The sequence below is a fragment of the Aotus nancymaae genome, unplaced genomic scaffold, assembly GCF_030222135.1.
Source record: "Aotus nancymaae isolate 86718 unplaced genomic scaffold, 86718_ANA_hifiasm-v0.15.2.pri h1tg000067l, whole genome shotgun sequence".
Classification (NCBI taxonomy): domain Eukaryota; kingdom Metazoa; phylum Chordata; class Mammalia; order Primates; family Aotidae; genus Aotus; species Aotus nancymaae.
Window position 1 is genome coordinate 26,297,502 of NW_026988482.1, and position 22,543 is coordinate 26,320,044.

Genomic DNA, 22,543 nt, shown 5'->3' on the forward strand with positions numbered 1-22,543 from the left:
AAATCTTGGCTCACTGCAATCTCTGCCTCCCACGTTCAAGTGATTCTCCTGTGTCAAGCCTTCCAAGTAGCTGGGTCTAGAGGCACGTGCCTCCACGCCTAGCTAATTTTTGTATTTTTAGTAGAGATGGGGTTTCACCATGTTGGTCAGAATTGTCTCGATCTCTTGACCTCGTGATCTGCCTGCTTCGGCCTCCCAGAGTGCTGGAATTACAGGCGTGTGTCACCGTGTCTGGCCTGCCTGTATGTATGTATTTATTTATTTTGAGACGGAGTCTTGCTGTGTGGCCCAGTCTGGAGTGCAATGGTGCAGTCTTGGCTCACTGCAACCTCCACCTCCCGGGTTCACTATTCTCTGGCCTCACCCTCTCAAGTAGCTGGGATTACAGGTGCCTGCCATCACACCTGGCTAATTTTTGTATTTTTAGTGGAGACAGGGTTTCATCATGTTGGCCAGGCTGGTCTCAAACTCCTGACCTCAGATCAGATGATGCTTCCACCTTAGCCTCCCAAAGTGCTAGGATTACTGGCATGAGCCATCACACCTGGTCTATTGTTTTATTTATTATTATTAAAAAAAAATTTTTTTTTGAGACAGAGTCTAGCTTTGTCACACAGGCTGGAGTGCAGTGGCGCAGTCTCAGCTTACTGCAACCTCCACCTCCAAGGTTCAGGAGATTCTCCTGCCTCAGCCTCTTGAGTAGCTGTGATTACAGGTGCCCACCACCACGCCCGGCTAATATATATATATATATATATATATATATATATATATATTTTTTTTTTTTTTTGAGACTGAGTTTTGCCCTTGTTGCCCAGGCTGGAGTGCAATGGCCCACTCTCAGCTCACCCCAACCTCTGCCTCCCAGGTTCAAGTGATTCTCTTGCCTCAGCCTCTCGAGTAGCTGAGATTACAGGCATGTGCCACCACACCTGGCTAATTTTGTATTTTTAGTAGAGATGGAGTTTCTTTATGTTGGTCAGACTGATCTCGAACTCCCAACCTCAAGTGATCCACCCGCCTTGGCCTCCCAAAGTACTGGGATTACAGGCGTGAGCCAGTAATTACTGGCTGAGCCACTCAGCCAGTAATATTTGTACTTCTAGTAGAGACAGGGTTTTACCATGTTGGCCAGGCTGGTCTCAAACTCCTGATCTCAAGTGATCTGCCTGTCTTGCCCTCCTAAGTGCTGGGATTACAGGTGTGAGCCATTGCACCCAGCCTGTTTTATTTTTTAAATGGCCAGTCAGAAAAGGCTTTTCCTATCTTCTCTGACCAGAGTTTACTCTCCAGCCTTTTGCATTCACGGGGTTAACATTTAGTATTTCAACTAATGAGATGGTTCAGAAGACTCGTTACATGCATTAATTTATTATTTTGCCAAGGCATGCCTTTAAATGATGCTTACTTTATCCCTTCTCTTAGACTGGGGTGTGGGAACTGGTAATTTGGCCCTGCCTTCCACAGCATATGCTTTTCAACCTACCCTGTTCTCTGCTCCCAGATCAGAAGTTCTTATCATCATTAAGGTTCTGAAGGGATCATTTAAAATTTTCAGTTATACTTGAGTGCATTTTGTATAGGAAATTATGGGCTATAGCAATATTCTTTTTTTTTTTTTTTTTTTTGAGACAGAGTCTCATACTGTCATCCAGGCTGGAGTACAATAGTATGATCTCAGCTCACTGCAACCTCTGCCTCCTGGATTCACATGATTCTCCTGCCTCAGCCTCTGGAGTAGCTGGGATTACAGGCCCACACCACCACACCTGGCTAAGTTTTTTGTATTTTTAGTAGAGATAGGATTTCACTGTGTTGGCCAGTCTGGTCTCAAACTCCTGACCCTGTGATCCGCCCACCTCGGCCTCCCAAAGTGCTGGGAATACAGGTGTGAGCCACCGTGCCCAGCTGGCCGTAATATTCTTTAATTTGGGATTTTGTAAAGATTTCTTAATTCTTCCTTGCCTCTTGTGCTTTCCCAGCATGATGTCTGCTATGACATCTGATGCTCTGGTTGTGAAACCCCAGTCTTTGTTCAGTCTTTTTTTCTCAACTACCAAATCCTTCTGGGTGTGTGTGTGTGTGTGTGTGTGTGTGTGGTTCAAAGTGTTCACCAGTAGAATGGAATAGTAAACTGAGTTCTGTTGATTCCACCCGCAACACCGCAGGTTACTAGCATGCTTTTGTTTGTTGGTAGGATCAGTTTTATTGTCTTTTTCTCTCTTAGGGTAACAGACATAATAGTAACAAATTTGAGAGGATTACTGCTTTAGTTTGTATACCCAAGCCCTCAAATAAAAGAAGCAGAATGAGCTATTGTTCTTTTTGCCCATTTCTTCTTAAAAGGAACAGTAGTTTTCTCTCCTAGTTTCTTCTCACTTGACATGGCCACCTCTACATGGGGGCTTAGAGGAGTTTATGTGTTATGGAAAGATTTGTACACTATTCCATACCTCCGTCACCATTTAAAATGGATTTTGGGGAGGGAGAATGGTGATTCTGCACTATAACATCAGGCTTTACCTGTCTGAGCCCATAGGGAAGGATCACAATCCCCCAAGGCTATAAAGAGACTTGTTCTCATTATTATTACTGTATCTCATTCATTATTAAAGAATGAATCTTTGGGGCTGGGCATGGTGGCTCATGCCTGTAATCCCAGCACTTTAGGAGGCTGAGGTAGGCGGATCACTTGAGGTCAGGAGTTTGAGACCAGCCCAGCCAACAAGGTGAAACCCCATCTCTACTAAAAATATGAAAATTAGCTGGGCATGGTGGCAGGCGCCTATAATCCCAGCTACTCAGGAGACTGAGGCAGGAGAATCACTTGAACCCGGGAGGCAGAGGTTGCAGTGAGCCAAGATTGAGCCACTGCACTCCAGCCTGGGCAACAAGAGCGAGACTCCATCTCAAAAAAAAAATAAAGAATGACTCTTCCTTAATAATATTCCCTTTTGGGATATAAAGATCCGGTGGTTCACGCCTGTAATCCCAGCACTTTGGGAGGCTGAGGCGGGTGGATCACCTGAGGTCAGGATTCAAGACTAGCCTAGCCAACATGGTGAAACCCTGTCTCTATTTAAAAAAAAAAAAAAAAAAAAAAAAAAAGATTCCTTTTGCTTCTCCAACTCTTAGCTCTCAGGCTCTCTGGAGATGTTAGGAGAGAGCTTTCTCGATCTCCTTGAGAGAGACTGTCAAGTGGAGCCCCTAAGAAGGGAAGGAAGCCCAGCACCGATTGAAATGACCCTTATACCAGCTCTAGATCCAACACATAAGGCAACTGCAGCGTCTGGAACCATTTTACTCCTTCTAGTGCATAATGGCAAGTGGAGGAATCACTGGCCCTTTAGTGATTCTGAAGTTTCCAAGAATAATATGCTTAAGTTTTTTTTTTTTTTTTTTGAGATGGAGTATTGCTTTGTCACCAGGCTGGAGCACGGTGCTGCGATCTCAGCTCACTGCAACCTCTGCCTCCCAGGTTCAAGTGATTCTCCTGCCGCAGCTTCCCAAGTAGCTGGGATTATAGATGCCTGCCACAATGCCTGGCTAATTTTTGTATTTTTAGTAGACACAGGGTTTTACTGTATTGGCCAGGCTGGTCTTGAACTCCTGACCTCACGATCCACCCACCTTGGCCTCCCAAAGTGCTGGGATTATAGGCGCGAGCCACCATGCCTGGCCCATGCTTAAGTCTTTAATTCTGTTTTTATTTTTTCCATGTTTTGGTCACTCATACTTTGGGAAGTAAGCAAGAACATGTCTTATCACCTCTGTTCTCCTATTCAGATACATAGCCCATTCCTTTAATAGATTTTTTTTTTTTCTTAGAGAGATGAGAGACCTTTGGAGGGAAAATTGTAAGAGGAGTTCTTGAGTGGTCAACCTATTGTCACTTGAGTCCTTTGGCAGTACCGGAAGGAAGGGTTCAGATGGGTCAACAGAGGCCAAGGATTGCCTGTTGACTTTTTTTTTTTTTAATTTTTGTGAGTACATAATTTTGTATTTTTAATGGAGATGGGGTTTCTCCATGTTGGTCAGGCTGGTCTTGAACTCCTGACCTCAGGTAATCTGCCTGCCTCGGCCTCCCAAAGTGCTGGGTTTACAGGTGTGAGCCACTGTGCCCGGCCCAATTATATTCTTTTAGTTATAAAAACTATGGTTGGAGACCGGATGTGATCGCTCACGCCTGTAATTCCAGCACTTTGGGAGGCTGAGGCAGGCAGATCATGAGTTCAAGAGATCGAGACCATCCTGGCCCACATGATGAAACTAAAAATGCAAAAATTAGCTGGGCCTGGTGGTGTGTGCTTGTAGTCCCAACTTCTCAGGAGGCTGAGGCAGGAGAATCGCTTGAACCCAGGAAGCAGAGGTTGCAGTGAGCCGAGACGGGACCACTGCACTCCAACCTGGGCGACAGAGCAAGACTCCATCTCAAAACAAACAAACAAACAAAAAAACACTATAGTTGGATGCCTCAAAGTAGATGGCTATGCCTTAAACTGTATGTGTATTGTCAGGCAGAGGGCCTCTTCCATCCTTGTCAAGGGGAGTGTTAACCTTCTCTCTTTTCATACAACACTCTTGTATGAGCTGCAGCCATTTTCAAGTAGTACCTAGCTCTCTCTATGTTCTCTGATCCCTGGGCAGTAGAGTTTATTTTCCTTAATTTGTGGTGATGGCTCTGTGTAAGATTGCTTCTGGAATTCTGGGAGATGGAAGGAATGGGGGAAATAAACTAAATATGTGATTCAACATTTATGTTTGGCATAAGGATTTTGGTTAAAGAGAGATAAAATTAGTAGATCTTTTCTCATAGCTGACGGAATAATGAAGTTGGGTGATTGGAGAAAGTGGGGGAGTACTTTTAAGAATCAGCTCAAGGCCAGGTGAGGTCTATCATGCCTGTAATCCCAGCAGTTTGGGAGGCCGAGGCAGGTGGATCACCTGAGGTCAGAAGCTTGAGACCAGCGTGGCTGACATGGTGAAACCCCATCTCTACTGAAAACACAAAAATTAGCTGGGCATGATGGGCGCCTATAATCTCAGCTACTCGGGAGGCTGACACAGGATAATCGCTTGAACCCAGGAGGCAGAGGTTGCAGTGAGCTGAGATTGCACCACTGCACTCCAGCCTGGGTGACGGAGCAAGACTCTGTCTCAAAACAAAACCAAAAAGAAAAAAAAAATCAGCTCAAATTTCTGAAGCAATGATGTTAGGTTTGGATATGTGAGATAGAAAACAGTGTTTTACATGTTTGTAAGTGTTCTTTGTTATATTCTAGATATACTAACCCTTTGTTACTTACAATGTTAGTAACAGCTAGTTTGTGGTTTATCTTTTAACTTTGTTCATGATGTTCTTTGTTGTAAAAAAAAAAACAAAAAAAACCCTGTAATTTTATTGTAGTTAGTTTAAGCAGTCTTTTCCATTGTTTCGTAGTCATTTATTTCATGAGTGAAAAAGTAAGAGGACATAGGAGAGGCTTACTTTAAAGATGGGAATATAGTTTTCACCAGTGTCTTCAGTTTTAATTTGGATTTTAAAATTTTGGACTTTTTGACATTTTTCTTGATATTACTCTTGATAAGATTTTAGTAGAACCAGGCATCTACTTCTATATGTTTTCATAACTCTGTATTATTTGGAAATTAAAGTAGAATCCTTCAAGTTATCAGACTTAGTCTTTCTTCTTTTACCTCTAGCCGAGAAATTCCCACTTTGTGGCTGGTTTGCTGAGAACATGGTAATTCTTGCCTATGATTGCAGCGGCCAAAAATCATCATGATGCTAAGCAGAGTCAAAATTAATTCTGACTTCAGTACAGGGATAGAATTTAAGATGGTTAAAAAGGCATGTAGTTGTGTTTAAGAATGATTGTTTCATTACTATTTTTTTTTAGCCTTAATTCTGTTAAAGCAGTGATTTGCAACTGAGAGTGATTTTTGCCCTCAGGGGGACATTTGACAGTCTAAAGATATTTTTGGTTGTCACAATCAGGATAGTGCTACTGGAATCTAGTGGATTCCAGTGGATAGAGGTCAGGGATGCTGCTAAACATCCTACAGCACACAAGATAGCTTCTCCCATCACAGCATTATCTAATCCCAAATGTTAGTAGTGCTGAGGTTGAGAAACCCCATGTAGCCTTGCTGTCTTTTAAAAATGGTTTGTAGTTTGTCCTATCCCTTGTGAGAGCTGAGTGGAAAGGCCATTTCTTCATGTTTTGTTTGTTTGTTTCTTTTTTTTTCTCTAGAAAGAAAAAATCCTCTCATGTCACCCTCCCAAGTAGCTAGGACTACAGGCATGCTCCACCATGCCCAGCTAGTTTTTAAAAAAAGTTTTTTGTATGGGAGTGTAAATTAGTTCAACCATTTTGGAAGACAGTGTGGCGATTCCTCAAGGACCTAGAAATAGAAATTCCATTTGACCCAGCAATCCCGTTACTGGGTATGTATCCAAAGGATTGTAAATCGTTCTGCTATAAGGACACATGCACGTGAATGTTCATTGCAGCACTGTTTACAATAGCAAAGACCTGGAACCAACCCAAATGCCCATTGATGATAGACTGGATGGGGAAAATGTGGCACGTATACATCATGGAATACTATGCAGCCATAAAAAAACGATGAGTTCGTGTCCTTTGTAGGGACATGGATGAACCTGGAAACCATCATTCTCAGCAAACTGACACAAGACTAGAAAATCAAACACCACATGTTCTCACTCATAGGTGGGTGTTGAACAATGAGAACACATGGACACAGGGAGGGGAGCATCACACACTGGGGTCTGTTGGGGGGAAATAGGGGAGGGACAGTGGGGGTGGGGAGTTGGGGAGAGATAGCATGGGGAGAAATGCCAGATATAGGTGATGGGGAGGAAGGCAGCAAATCACACTGCCACGTGTGTACCTATGCAACAATCTTGCATGTACCCCAAAACCTAAAATGCAATTAAAAAAAAAAAGATGAAGAAAAAAAAGATGGAAATTGGATATAGAAAGTTGGAAAAAGGAAGTGAATGGGAAATTATAAGAGGTTATAAAAGATTTATGGAAATCTTGTGTGGTCAAAGCTGATTGAGATTGGATGGATCTGTTTAAAAGGTTTTATTAGCATTAATAGTAATACAGTGATGCAACTGATTTTCTCTCTTGAATAAGATTTCATGTAGTATTAGTAAGAAATAATAAAAATGTTTTCTCAATTAAAAAAATTCTTTTTTTTTGTAGATATGGGCTTTTACTATGTTCCTCAGGCTGGTCTTGAACTCCTGACCTCAAGCGATACTCCTGCCTCAACCTCCCAAAGTGCTGGGATTACAGGCATGAGCCACCACACCTGGCTTAAGTTGTTTCTTGAGCAGTCAGAATGATCTTGGTCTCCTTCCTCTCAGATCTCAGTCTCTCTTTCTTTCTTTCTTTCTTTTTTTTGAGACAAGATCTTGCTCTGTTGCCCAAGTTGGAGTGCAGTGGTCCAATTATAGCTCACTGCAACCTCAAACTCCTTGGCTTAAGTGAACCTTCCATGTTGGCCTTCTGAGCTGGAACTATAGGCATGTGCTACCATATCTGGCTAATTTTTAAAATTTTAGTAGAGACAAGGTATCACTATGTTGCCCAGGCTGGTCTTGAACTCCTGGGCTCAAGCAATCTTCCTCTCTTGGTCTTCCAAAGTTCTGGGATTACAGGTGGGAGTTACTGACGCCTGGCCTCTAATCTCATTTTTAAATATGTATTTAATTTAGAATCTCCTATTGGTCTTCAATGTTAATGCTGTGATGATTTTTTTCTTCCCAGGGTATAACTATGATGAGGAATTTTTTTTTTTCTCAAATTGGCTTCATGACTCTTTCGAAGGTGAATCACATTTTGGTTTGCATGAGTTTTTTAGTTAATTGATTAATTTTTATTTTATTTTATCGTTTGAGATGGAGTTTTGCTCTTGTTGCCCAGGCTGGAGTGCAATCGTGCAATCTTGGCTCACTGCAACCTCTGCCACTTGGGTTCAAGCGATTCTCTTGTCTCAGCCTCCCAAATAGCTGGGATTACCGGCACCCACCACCATGCCTGGCTAATTTTTTGTGTTTTTAGTAGAGATGGGATTTTACATGTTGGCCAGGCTGATCTTGAACTCCTCACCTCAGGTGATCTACCTGCCTCAACCTCCCAAAGTGCTGGGATTACAGGTATGAGCCACTGTGCTCAGCTGAGTTTTTAATTTATTCAGGCCTCTTGGAAAATATATTGGCTTTGTATGACATGAAGAATTAGGGAAAGTGTGGTCCACAGAGAATATCAACATGTAGAATTAGAGAAAGTGTGATCCACAGAGAATATCAACATGTGATTGTGGATGATAAAGAAACATATTAAATAAGATCTAATATACCTCTGATATACCTCAGATCTGATATATAAAAACATCAGTGGATGTTTTTATTCATACATATTTTACTCTAGTGGCAAATTTTTAAAACTAAGCTCATTTAAAATTATTTATTGAATGTCTGTTATGTGAAAATCTTTTTGTTTTTTAAGATGCAGTGGCATGATCTCAACTGACTGCAACGTCCACCTCCCAATTTTTTTTTTTTTTTTTTTTTTTTTAGACGGAGTTTCGCTCTTGTTACCCAGGCTGGAGTGCAGTGGCGCTATCTCGGCTCACCGCAACCTCCGCCTCCTGGGTTCAGGCAATTCTCCTGCCTCAGCCTCCTGAGCAGCTGGGATTACAGGCACACGCCACCATGCCCAGCTAATTTTTTGTATTTTTAGTAGAGACGGAGTTTCACCATGTTGACTAGGATGGTCTCGATCTGTTGACCTCGTGATCCACCCGCCTCGGCCTCCCAAAGTGCTGGGATAACACGCGTGAGCCACTGCGCCCGGCTCCACCTCCCACTTTCAAGCAATAAGTGCCTCAGCCTCCTGAGTAGCTGGGATTACAGGTGCCAGCCACCATACCTAGCTAATTTTTCTATTTTTAATAGAGACAGGATTTCACCATCTTGGCATGCTGGTCTTGAACTCCTGACCTCGTGATCCACCCTCCTCGGCCTCCCAAAGTGCTGGAATTACAGGCGTGAGCCACCACGCCTGGCCGTGACAGGCATTTATTTTTATTTTTGTTCGTGACAGGCATTTTTATCAGGCATTAGAGATACAGTGGTGAATGAGATGGACATAATCCCTGCCCTCAAGGAGCTACATTCTAGAAGAGGAGACAGATGACAAGTGTTGGATCAAACTACTAAAATTGATAAGCTCTTGGTAAGAACCATGTAGACAGTAAAGGATTGAGCCCCAGCAGTAGGGAGGAAGGGCCTATTTCAGCTAGAATGGTCAGAAGTCTTCTGAGGAGGCAGCATTTGTACTTGTTTTTTCAAAAAAGTCAACTTTTGGTTTTGGTTTTGTTCTTTTTTTAGACTTATGTCTGTTTTATAAAGAATATTATAATGTTTTTGTTCTTAACATTATTTTTCATTTTTCTATTTTATTAATCTGCTTTTTGTTTTCTTCCTATTACTATTTTGGGGTTTAATTTCCTTTTCTTTCTCTAATTCTTTCTTTCTTTTTTAAAGAAAGCTTTTTTATTGATGCATGATAGATGTACATATTTGGGAGGCACACCTGATAATTTAATACATTCATGTAATTTTTTTTTAACTTTTTTTTTTTTTTTTCAAGACGGAGTTTCACTATGTTGGTCAGGCTGGTCTTGAACTCCCAACCTCAGGTGATCTGCCTGCCTTGGCCTCCAAAGTGCTTGGATTACAGGCATGAGCCACCACGCCCGGCCACATTCATGTAATTTTTAAAGATCAAATCAGTGTAATTGGGCTATCCATAACCTTCAATATTTGTCTTTATGCTAGAAACATTTAAATTATTCCCTTCTAGCTATTTTGAAATATACAATAGAGTATTATAAAGTATAATCATCCTACTGATCTATCAGGCTTATGCCTGTAATCCCAGCACTTTGAGAAGCTGAAACGGGCAGATCACCTGAGGTTGGGAGTTGGAGGATGGCCTGACCAACATGGAGAAACCCCCATCTCTACTAAAAATACAAAATTAGCCCAGCGTGGTGGTGCATGCCCGTAATCCCAGCTACTCGAGAGGCTGAGGCAGGAGAATCACTTGAACTGGGAGGCAGAGGTTGCAGTGAGCCAAGATTGCGCCATTGCACTCCAGCCTGGGCAACGAGAACGAAACTCTGTCTCAAAACAAACAACCCAAAAATCCCCACTAGATCTTATTTCTTCTATTATACTGTATATTTATACCCATTAATCAGACTCTTTTCATCCTCCTCTCTCCCCTACCCTTCCAGCATCTGTTATCTCTAATTTCTTGAGAAGAAAATTTGTATCATAGATTTTTACCTTTTATTCTTTTTAAACATGTTCATTTAAGGCTATTTCCCTCTAAGCATAACTTTAGCAATGTAAGTTTTTTTTAAAAAAAATCAGCATTATTGTGTAATTTAAATGCAGTAAAATTCACATATTTCACATGTACATGACTATATTGGTTGTTGTATACATCCAGGTAATCAGCACCCTAATCAAGGTAAAGAAAATAGCCACTGTCGGCCAGGTGCAATGGCTCATGCCTGTAATCCCAGCACTTTGGGAGGCTGAGGCAGGTGGATCACCTGAGGTCAGGAGTTCGAGACCAGCGTGGCCAACAAGGTGAAACCCCATCTCTACTAATAATACAAAAATAGCCGGGCGTAGTGGTGGGCACCTGTAATCCCAGCCACTCAGGAGGCTGAGGCAGGAGAATCACTTGAACCTGGGAGTTGGAGGTTGCAGTGAGTGGAGATCGTGCCACTGCACTCCAGCTTGGGTGACAGAGGGAGACTTCATCTCAAAAAAAAAAAAAAAAAAGCCAGGCGCCGTGGCGAACACCTGTAATCCCAGCACTTTGGGAGGCCAAGGCAGGTGGATCACAAGGTCAAGAGATTGAGACCATCTTTGCCAACATGGTGAAAGCCAATCTCTACTAAAAAATATAAAAATTAGCTGGGTGTGGTGGCATGCATCTGTGGTCCCAGCTACTCAGGAGGCTGAGCCAAGAGAATCGCTTAAACCTGGAAGGTGGAGGTTGCAGTCAGCCAGGATCACACCATTGCACTCCAGCCTGGTGATGGAGCAAGACTCCATCTCAAGAAAGAAAAAAAAATGAAAAGAAAACATCCATTGTCCCAGAAATTTCTTTTTCTGGGAACTTTAATTTTCTGGGCAACCACTGAACTGATTTCTGTCATCATAGATTAGCTTTGCCTATTCTAGAATTTGTTGTAAATGAAATTGTACAATACATATTCTTTTGTGTATGGTCTCTTTTGCTCAGCATAATGTCTGTGAGATTCATCTGTGTTGTTGCATGTGTCCGTAGTTTGTTCCTTTTTATTGTTGAATAGTATTCCAACTGTAGGACTGTACTGAAACTTGTTTATCCATTCACCTGTTGATGGACATTTGACTCATATGAATAAAGCTGCTCTGAACATTCATCTAGAGATGGTTTGGTATTTTTTTCAAAATTATAGATATGTTTTCATTTCTCTTAGATAAAATACCAAGAAGTGAATTCCTGGGTTGTGTAATAGATGTGTTCATCTTAATAAGAAACTGTCAAAGTGTTTCCCAAAGTGATTATGCCACTCTTAACTCCTGCCAGCAGTGTATGAGAGTTCCAGGTGCCCCACATCTTTGTTAGCAGTTGGTATGATCAGTCTTATTAGTTTTAGTCATTCTAGTGAGTGTCATATGTCATCTCATGTTGTAAATTTGCATATTTCTAATGATATTGAACATCTTTTCACATGTTCATTTGCTATTTTTATGTCTCTTTTTGTAAAGTGTCTGTTTCTCCTTATTTGCCCCTTTTTATTGGATTCTGTGTAGTCTTACTGAATTGTAACTTGTAACCCCAGAGCTTTGGGAGGCTGAGGTGGGAGGATTACTTGAGGCTAAGAGTTCAAGATCAGCTTGGGCAACATAGTGAGACCCTGTCTGTACAAAAAATTTAAAAATTAACTAGATGCGTTTGCCTGTAGTCCCCGCTACTCAGGAGAACTACTTGAGCAAGAGTATCACTTGAATCTGAGAGTTTCAGGCTGCTGAGCCATGATCGTGCCACTCTACTTCAACTCTCCTAACAGAGCAAGATCCTGTCTCTAAAATACAAATACACACACACACACCACAGTTTAAATATATAATAAATAATGTATATTTAATACATATATGTTTCTAGATATGTAAGTCTTTTGTCAGATATATATTGCTGATATATTTGCTAAGGTTGTGACTTGATTTTCCTTTTTCTATAGGTGTCTTTTCAAGAGTAGAAATTTTAAATTTTGATGAAGCACATTTTATCAGGGTTTTTTCTTTGTGATTTGAGCTTTTTGTGTCTTACTTATTAAATCTTTATTATAAAATTTGCCAGATGTGATGGTATGTGCCTGTGGTCCAGCTACTAAGGGGGCTGAGGTGGGAGGATCGTTCACTTGAATCCTGGAGGTGGTGGCTACAGTGAGCCATAATTGTGCCACCGTACTCCAGACTGGGTGACAGAGCAAGATCCTGTCTCAAAAAATAAAGAAGGAACGAGAAACTACACTTAAGAAGTATATCCAAGAATCTACAGTGGAGAGCCATATCCATACATCAGTTTGAGTTAGACAATAAGATCTTGGACTTTGAGCTGATGCTGTAATGACTTCGGGGCATCTTGAGAGAGGGAAGTGTATTTTGCATATGGGAAGAATGTGAGTTACTGTGGCCAGAGAGTGGAATATGACAGACTTTTTTCCATAGACGAATACAACAATATCTTTTATCCCACATGCTTTTCTAGAGTTGACCTTGATACTCCCTCCTATTGAGAGGTGGATTCTAATTTTCCCTGGAATGTGAGTGGGAAAGAAATTCCTGGTGCTACTGTGGGATAATGCTCTAAGATTACTTATTTTTCTAAGTTCTGTTTAATAAAGAAGGTCTGCTAGGTATGCCTTTAAGATTTTCAGGAGGGCTATTGTCTGTTTGGAAGGTCTATGAGGCACTATCTTAAATATTTCTGAGACTATAACAGAAGGCCTCACAGGCCTGCTCTGGATTCAATTTCTGTTTTCCTTTTTTTTTTTAAAAAAAAAAAAAAGGAAGAAAGAAAGAAAAAAGGAAGAAGAGGAAGAAAAAGGAAGAGAGAGAGAGAAAATGGGAGTATTGCTTTCTTGCCCAGGCTAGAATGCAGTTTAGTAATGGGTATTGAAAACCTCTTTTATACCAATAATTATACTTAATGATGTAGACAGAAAGGAATAAGGGAAGAAAATAACAAACAAGCAGCCAACCAATATTTCATTTAAACCTATGAAATGCTATGCGATTACTGAGGAGTGATTTACTTCCAATTATGTAGTCACTTTTGGAATAGGTGTGAGGTGGTAATGTATGTTTTATGTATTTGAAGTGGAGAGTTCTATAAATGTTTATTAAGTTTACTTGTTCTGGGTCTGAGTTCAAGTTCTGGATGTCCTTGTTAATCTTCTGTCTCGTTGATCTATAGAATCATTAGCTCTTCTTGTTACATTGATCCTTTTGCCATTATGTAATGTCCTTCTTTGCCTCTTTTGATCTCTGTTGCTTTAAAGTCTATTTTATCAGAGGTGAGAATTGCATCTCCTGCTTTTTATTTATTTGTTTATTTTTATTCTCTGTTTGGTTGGTAAATCTTCCTCCTTCTCTTTGTTTTGAGTCTTTGTGTATCGTTGCATGTGAGATGGGTCTGGATGCAGCATACTGATGGGTTTTGGCTTTTTATCCAATTAGAATATATATGAGTTTAATACTGCCATTTGATGCTAGCTGGCTGTTTTGCCCATTAGTTGGTGTAAATTTTTCATTGTGTTGATGCTCTTTGCTTTTTGATATATTTTTGGAAAGGCTGATATTGGTTGTTCCTTTATATGTATAGTGCTTCTTTCAGAAGCTCTTGTAAAGCAAGCCTGGTGGTGGTGAACTCTCTAAGTACTTGTTTGTTTGCAAAAGATTTAATTTTTCCTTCGCTTGTAAAGCTTAGTTTGGCTGGATATGAAATTCTGGGTTGAAAGTTCTTTTCTTTAAGGATGTTAAATATTGGTTCCCACTCTTTTCTGGCTTGTAGGGTTTCTCCTGAGAGATCTGCTGTAAGTCTGATAGGTTTCCCTTTGTGGGTAACCTGACCTTTCTCTCTGGCTGCCCTTAGTATTTTCTCCTTCATTTCAACCCTAATAAATCTGGCAATTATGTGCCTTGGGGTTGGTCTTCTTGAAGAATATCTTTGTGGTGTTCTCTGTATTACCTGGAGTTGAATATCACCCTGCCTTGCTAGGTTGGGAAAGTTTTCCTGAATGATATCCTGAAGAGTATTTTCCAACTTGGATTCATTCTCTTCGTCACATTCAGGTACACCTATCAAACGTAAATTAGGTCTTTTCACATAGTCCCATATTTCCTGGAGACTTTGCTCATTCCTTTTTATCCTTTTTTCTCCAATCTTGTCTTCTCGTTTCATTTCACTAAGCTGTTCCTCGACATCTGATATCCTTTCTTCTGCTTGATCAATTCGACTGTTTAAACTTGTGCATACTTCTCGAAGTTCTCCTGTTGTGTTTTTCAGCTCCATCAATTCACTTATATTTATCTCTAAATTGTCCATTCTTGTTAGCATTTCGTCAAACTTTTTTCAAGGTTCTTAGTTTCTTTGCATTGGGTTAGAACAAGTTCTTTTAATTCACAGAAGTTTCTTATCACCCACCTTTTGAAACCTGCTTCTGATAATGGAACACACTCGTTCTCCATTAAGCCTTGTTCCGTTGCTGATGAGGAACTGCGATCCCCTGTAGAGGGAGAGGCATTCTGATTTTGAGTATTCTCTTCCTTTTTAGGCTGGTTTCTTCCCTTCATTATATATTTATTCCTCTGTCGTCTTTGAAATTACCGACTTTCTAACTAGGTCTCTGAGCGGAAGTCCAACTTGTTGATTCCCAGCGCCGAAATCTGAGCAATCCACTGTGCCAGCCAAAACAGCAGTGTTAAGATTGATGGTGCTTTTCTGCCTGGGGATCTCCGGACTCTGCACCAAGAACTGCCATGCTGAGGCGCCAGCAAAACCACCGTGCCGGCCACAAGAGTCGCCTTGGCGACCCGTGGGGCTCCTCCGCTGGGAATCTCTTGGTCCATGAGCAACAAAAATTCGTCTGAAAGTGTGGCGTCCTCTCGTTCTCTGTGCTTTCACTGGGAGCTACGAGCCTGAGCTGCTAGTGATCAGCCATCTTGGATCTCTCTTCTCCAATTTCTGTTTTTCATATTATTGCAGACGACTGAGTTGCCAAAGTTTCTGACACAGTGCAATGTGTCTTTTTTTTTTCTAGCTTCCTATAACACTTTCACCAATAATGCCCTTGATGACCTGCAGGCTTTTTCTACCAGTCTTCTCATGGCCTTTCCAGTTTTCTATTCACCACCTTATCTCAAATACAATGCCATGGTTTAATTTTTTATTGTGTAGCAGGACCCATGTACCAAATTTCTATTTCAATTACTGCTGTTGTGTCATAAATCACCCCGAAACTTAGTGGCTTAAAACAATATTTATTATTTCTCTTGGCTTCTGAAAGTAAGCAATTCAGAAAGGGCCTGGCTGGCAGTCTAACAGCTAGTCTATCTACATTGCTCTTGACTAAATTTTCTGGGCAATGGATCATATTTTTCTGTTTCTTTGCATATCTACTGAATTTTGACTAAATAATGGTCTCTGTGCATTATGGATTAGAGACTGCATTCTGCTCTTGTCCTCTGTATTTTTATAAACTAAGAGTGAGATCTTAAGATGTGTTCAGGTTCCAGTGCAGAGTTTTTGACATACATACATTGTAGGTTGTGATGTGTACATCTAGTTGTATCACATCAGGAGAAATATGGTGATACTTTTGAGTCTGCTGGACTTTTTTATTTTTTATTTTTTTATTTTTATATATTTTTTAATTTTAATAGGGTCTTGCTCTATTGCCCAGACTAGAGTGCAGTGCAGTGGTGTGACCTTGGCTCACTATAGCCTCAACCTCCTGTGCTTAAGTGATCTTCCCACCTCAGCCTCCTGGGTTGCTGTAGGCCTGCACCACTATGCTCAGCTAATTTTTATTTTTGTTTTTGTAGAGATGGGGGGTCTCCCTATGTTGCCCAGGCTGGTCTTGAACTGGTGTCAAGTGATCCACCCTAGCCTCCCAGAGTGCTGGCATTACAGGCATGAGCCACCAGGCATGGTCCTACTAATCTTTTTTTTTTTTTTTTTTTCCCTTTTTAAACTTTTATTTTAGGTTCAAGGGTACATGTGTAGGTTTGTTATATAGGTAAACTGCATGTCTTGGGAGTTTGGTTGGTCTTTTTCATATGAAAGGAGGGAGAAGAGATGGAACCCCTGGAGAAAGAGCCCTGGAAGTGTTTGTGCCTTCATTGAACATTGTAATGTAGGAGTTTTTCTTTAAAAGCTACTCATTTGCCTAGTCAAATTTGTAGTGGTGGTATTCATAATTCATTCCCAAGAATCTTATATAAGTGTTCTTTGGTGTTTATATAACTCTTGTGGTTACTGCTCACAGCTGGCTCACGTGAAGGAGAAAGTTCAGGGGTATTTGCAGCTAGGCCTGATTCTGTGATCCTGAACTGTGGTAGTAATAGTCATTGACTTTTAAGCCGTGAAGATACTAATTTAATTTACATTTGTTGTCTGTCAAAGCATATGTCTCTTTACCTCCTTATTGAACTTTTTTCTTTTCTCTCAGTAGCTATTGGCAGGTTACATTCTAGAATCTGGGGGAGGGCTATTTTTTGGAAGTTAAATTACTTTGCTTAGGTTGTGAATTCACATGATTCAGTGTTCAGAAGGTAAAACAAGAACACATAGTGAAAAGTTACATTTTGACTGAGGGAAATTTAATTATATTGTTTTTGAAATAACAGATTTATTATTAAGAATGGTTTATTAAATGTATAGCATCTGTTACAATGTTATATAAAAACCATAATCATCATGAAACAGCAAAAATGAAGCACTTGAAAGACATTGGTTTACATGAAAATAAACTTTAAATATTAGCACTAAATTAAATAAAATAAATATTATTAAACTAAATTCCTTTAATAAGCTAAAAGTAGTTGAACCCAGAAGCTGAGGATTCACTCAAAGAATGCTGGGTGATAAGGAGCTGGTTTAGACCTGTATCATCTGTATAAGGCATGAGAATTATATATATTGTGCCTGATGATTTGAAAATTGTTACTGCCCTTGGCCACATTCAGCCCCATGCCAGACAGAAGTTCACAGCCAAGCCTTATAACTTGATAAAAGTGATAGTGCAAGGTCAGCAGGTTCTATTCTTTCTCCTCCCAGGAACAGCCCACTTCACAAGCAGACGCCAGAACAAGGAAATATAACAGTTGACAAAAAGTTACCTCTGCCCAGCAGATCAATTTCAAACCCCCTGGACTTGCCCTCTATTTTCTGACTCTGTCCTATCTGCCTACTCTCTAACCTTGCCTCCAACTGCTCCTCCAAGTGATTGCTCAATAAATTTGCTTGTGAAATAGAAACAAAACAAAAAAGACCAGGAGAGCATTAGAGGTCATTATCAGAACCAGGCCAGAGGACCCAGGAAAACACTAAATTGAAGTTGCTAACCCAGCCCCAAGTGTAGTTGGTGTGTTGTAGACCAAGCTGCAGTATTGGTGGAAGTAGTCATTTAGCAGTGGGTATCCCTTCTTGGGGAGTCCGATGCCCAGCCAACTGTTTGGGAGGAGGAATTTGATGGCCTCACCTTTTAGGAGGGAATAATTCAGGGCTGTGAAGTAGGAAGAAATTGACAGCAGTATTAAATGAAAATGCTGTGGAAGTATTACCTCTTTGGAGGGGTACGGGGCTTGAAGGAATGATAGTTCTTTTAAAGGAAAACAGAATTGCTGAACTTGATCCTATGATGTTTCAGATGGAAATTCGAGAGCACTGTTTCAAGAGGCTGGTGAATTTGGGAGGGCAACTTAGTCAGACTTTGAGCTCTACTTTGAAACTTCTCTTTTAGTTCTCATGTCTGACTGGACACATAAGCTATGGCACCTTGTTTCCTCAGCAGGTAGAACATGTCCATGAGCCAAGGCTCACACACACAGTACATTCCTAGTGCTTCTTGACACCCTGGGCTCTGCTTTCTTTGGGAGGCCTTTCGTAAAAGGCCTACTCTAGACTGGTGGTAATGGAGAAGGGAGTGTGATGTTTTAACCTCTTGCTCATGTTAATGGTATTGCAGTGTCCCATCATGAACATTTCTTGTCTGATGCCTTTCTTGACCATTTCCCCTTTGCTTTTCAAAAAGTGAAATCTGTCTACCCAAACCTTCAGTGGTCTCAGTTGAGGGCCAAGGAAGTTGCTGCCAGTGCTGCTGCGGGGGAGTGAATCATCCTGGGCATCCACATGTGAGACCCACTCATCTGTCCACTTTTACAGTAACCACATTAGCCTCTCCTCTCCATTCAAACATCAGGACAGTGGAAAGTAGAGTGCTAGGAAGGAGAGGTTTGGGAATAGTCTTCCCCAGGACAGGGGTTGACTTCTGTACCAGCATCCAGAGAAGGATCTTGGATTCTCACCTAAGTCTGCCTTGAATGAGGAGCTCCAGGAAAGGGAAAGGGAAGTGGTTGTTAGGTTGGAAGGTCCTTCCTGTTGCTGCTTTACTTCCTTCATTTTAGCTGGTGCCTACCTGTTCTGTGAGACCAAACCCGGATCTCACTCTTCCCAAGGAAGCATCCCCATGCCCAGCCCTAGGTCAGGTTGGATTTGGTGTCTTTTTCTTAAGTGTTAATGCTCTTAGGCACTTTCTGCATTGCATGTGTGTTTCCCCATGTGGTCTATTCCACCGTGCCTTGGCACAGGGCCTGATACCTAGCAGATGCTCATATGTGTGTTAGGCTAAACTGAAAGCAGGGAGCAGGAGAGGCGACAGTGACGGGTTTGTAGTAGTCTCACATGGAGAGGTTTAACATGAAAGTGTAGTCTACAATTTCATGGAGGTGGTATGTGTGTGTAAGAAACATTCATTTTGTGACAACAAGATACAGTTTGCAGATGTCATTTCTGCTTCCCCCTTTGCTTTCTTATTTCTGATCTTTGATTAGAATATATAGTTGAGATTTGAGTTCTCCACACAATTATTGCCACTCAGCATGGCTGACTAAGGCCCCAGAGATTTGCTTGCTCCCAGACTGTTCAATGTGGTTGGGAGTATGGAGTTCCATGGAGTTAGGCAGACAAGTGTTTGAAGAATAATATCTTCCACAAAAGAACCATTGACATACCTGTTTTGCAGATGTGGGGAACTATGGCTTAGAGAAGTTATGTCTGTAAACATAGAGCTACAGGATTTAAAGCCAGCATTGCCTGACTGCAAAGCTCATACTTTTTTTTTTTTTGAGATGAAGTTTTGCGCTTGTTGCCCAGGCTGGAGTACAGTGGCACAATCTCAGCTCATTGCAACCTCCACCTCCTGGGTTCAAGTGATTCTCCTGGCTCAGCCTCCTGAATAGCTGGGATTACAGGCATGTGCCACCATGCCTCGCCAATTTTGTATTTTTAGTAGAGACGGGGTTTCTCCATGTTGGTCAGGCTAGTGTTGAACTCCAGACCTCAGGTGATCTCCCCACCTTGGCCTCCCAAAGTGCTGGGATTATAGGCATGAGCCACCACTCCCAGCAAAGCTCATACTTCTAACTGCCTACTCCTGTTTTTCTGCTTATTTCTTATATGCCCATGGGCAAGTATTTTTAACTTTTCAGGGCTTCAGTGTCTCATATTTAGAATTAGGAGAGCAAAAATGCCTCATATTTAGAATTAGGGGAGCAAAACTCTTGTAGAGTTATTATAAGGAAGAAAAGAGGCAATGTAAAAAACTAAATCCATACCTCATACCTGGAATAATAGCAATCATAGTAAAAGCAGTAGCTGTTTTTTTTTTTTTTTTAAATACAGTGCTTATTATATGCCAGACATTGTTTTAGTTCTCTTGTTCTTCATTTTCTTTTCTTTATTTTTTTTGAGAGATGTCTTGCTCTGTTGCCCAGGCTGGAGTGCAGTGGCATAGTCATGGCTCACTGCTACCTCTGCCTCCTGGGTTCAAGTGATTCTCTTGCCTCAGCCTCCCCACTAGCTGGGCTTATAGGCACCTGCCACCATGCCTGGCTGATTTTTGTATCTTTACTAGAGATGAGGTTTCGCCATTTTGGCCAGTCTGGTCTCGAACTCCTGACCTCAGGTGATCCACCCGCTTTGGCCTCTCAAAGTGCTGGATTACAGGCATAAGCCACTGTGCCTGACCCCCAACTATCTTTTAAGACATTACCTTTAGAAATCTTTCAAGGCCTGATTCATATTTTACCTTCCATATGATTCCTCTGTGATCATCACATGAATTAGTATCTTTCATATTCCTCTGATGTCTTCAACCTTGAAGTTCTTTATATCTGTTGATCTGCGCTTCCTCTGATATTTAGCACACCTTGCCATGTTGAGTCTGTATTTGTACATGCCCTGTCTCCGTAAGCAGAACACAAACTACTTGAAGGGAAGGAGTCTTACAAATATCCCTTGAAGTATCTAGGACAGTGCTTGCCATATTGTAGGCCCTCATTAAATGGTTGGCAAGTTAAATGAGTGAATGCTTTAAGACACTGAAAGGAGGAATATACTCCCTGTTGGCAGATGAGAGGTAAATGGACTTGCTTAGAGTCACACAACTGAGTGTGAGCTATATTTGGAACCTAGCTTCTCAGACTGTCCGTTTCTGAGCATTCTGAGGCCAGGAAACTTCCTCACTCTGATCATAGCACTAAACTCTAGTAAGAGTGATGGCGATCATTCATTGTGGGCTTACTCTGGGCCAGGCTTGGGTCTAGGCATGCACACATTCAGTCCTCATAATAGCTCTGAGGTGTGGGCCTCACTGTCCTCATTTTGTAGATACATCCACTGATGTTCAGAGAGGTATAAATAATTTGCCTTAGATTACCAGCTAATAAGTTGCTGAGCTGAGATTTGAACCCAGGTGTGTCTGGCATCAAAGTTCATTCCTCTACCCCTATAAAGCAATGTCTTTCCCCTTGTTTTTCAGACCCATCCCTGGAAGGCATGTGTGGCACTGAGCATGCCCAGCTGGGAGAAGATGGGCAGCAGCCGCCACGGTGCACTTCAACTACCTCATCTCAGTCTGAGCCTTCAGAGCAGCTTAGGCGCCACCAAGGCAACAATCTAGCCTCCGAGGACCCCAAAAAGAAGAGAGCTCAGAAGCCCTCCCACATGAGAAGAAACATACGGTGAGCCATGCTCTGTGTAAGAGGAGAGGGAAGGGAATAGAGGTTTTACCTTCATCCTAAGGCTGTCAATAGCAAAAAGATTGATTTGGGAAGGAGAGTTCTCTTTCCAAAGGAGAAAAGTGCCAGCTGTATGTCTCCATTAATAGTGGAGGTGCAGCTCAGGACCACTGGATCTGGGCTTTCAGAGGACTGTAGGGAGGATGAGAAAGGCCTTGACCACTGCTTGGGGGTGTTCTACTCTCTGGAGGTCCCAGGTGGCAGCCCAAAGATGATAGGGTGCTCTGAACTGGATTTTCCGGGTTTTTTTCTTTATTTTTCTTTATGTCTCAAAACAAGAGGAGACTTTACAAAGTTGAGTTCTCATCTTCTTAGATGTCAACTTCAAATGGTAGAGAACTGTCTGACTGAAAGCAAGGCTCCTTCTAAGAGATGAGCAAAAATGTGAACTGCTTTAACTATCCGAATCCCCAGTAGTTCTTCCTTCTATCAAATGACAGTGTGTGCCATTGAAAGGAAATGAATATCTTTTTCTCCTCCTGCCTCCACTTTTTTTTTTTAATAATGACAACTTGAAATATTACTCTAAGTTTGGAAATAATATAGAATCCCTGTAAATGTAGTTTCTTTTCTTTTTTTATATCTTTTTTTTTTTTTTTTTTTAAGAAAAAGTCTCTCTTTGTTGCCCAGGCTGGAGTACAGTGGTTCGATCTTGGCTCACTGCAAGCCCCACCTCCCGGGTTCAAGCAATTCTAGTGCTTCAGCCTCCTGAGTAGCTGGAACCATAGGTGCCTGCCACCATGCCCGGCTAATTTTCGTATTTGTAGTAGAGACAGGCTTTTGCCATGTTGGCCGGGCTGGTCTCAAACTCCTGGCCTCAAGTGATCTGCCCACCTTTGCCTCCCAAAGTGCTGGGATTTCAGGCGTGGACCAGTGTGCCCGGCCAATCCTAGTTTCTTTTCTACATGACAACACTTTTTTCCTTGAGATGAAGTCTCACTCTTTTACCTTGGCTGGAGTGCAGTAGCACAATTTTGGCTCACTGCAACCTCTGCCTCCTGGGTTCAAACGATTCTTCTGCCTCAGCCTCCTGAGTAGCTGGGACTACAGGTGTACACCACCACACCTGGC

At 41.5% G+C, this 22,543-nt stretch overlaps 1 protein-coding gene and 1 non-coding gene across 3 annotated transcripts in view; one reads left to right on the top strand and one right to left on the bottom strand.

The window, feature by feature from the left end:
* RAD54L2 (RAD54 like 2) overlaps positions 1 to 22,543 on the top strand; it is a 110,995-nt gene that overhangs the window by 57,555 nt on the left and 30,897 nt on the right. For both annotated transcript variants that reach the window (XM_012460624.2, XM_012460623.2), the window contains exon 3: positions 21,214 to 21,415. In XM_012460624.2, coding sequence (XP_012316047.1) covers positions 21,214 to 21,415 — 202 coding nt within the window. The remainder of the gene's footprint in view (positions 1 to 21,213; positions 21,416 to 22,543) is intronic.
* Positions 4,454 to 4,579, bottom strand: LOC135270859 (U6atac minor spliceosomal RNA). Its single transcript, XR_010339019.1, has one exon. It is a non-coding gene; the product is annotated as a U6atac minor spliceosomal RNA (small nuclear RNA).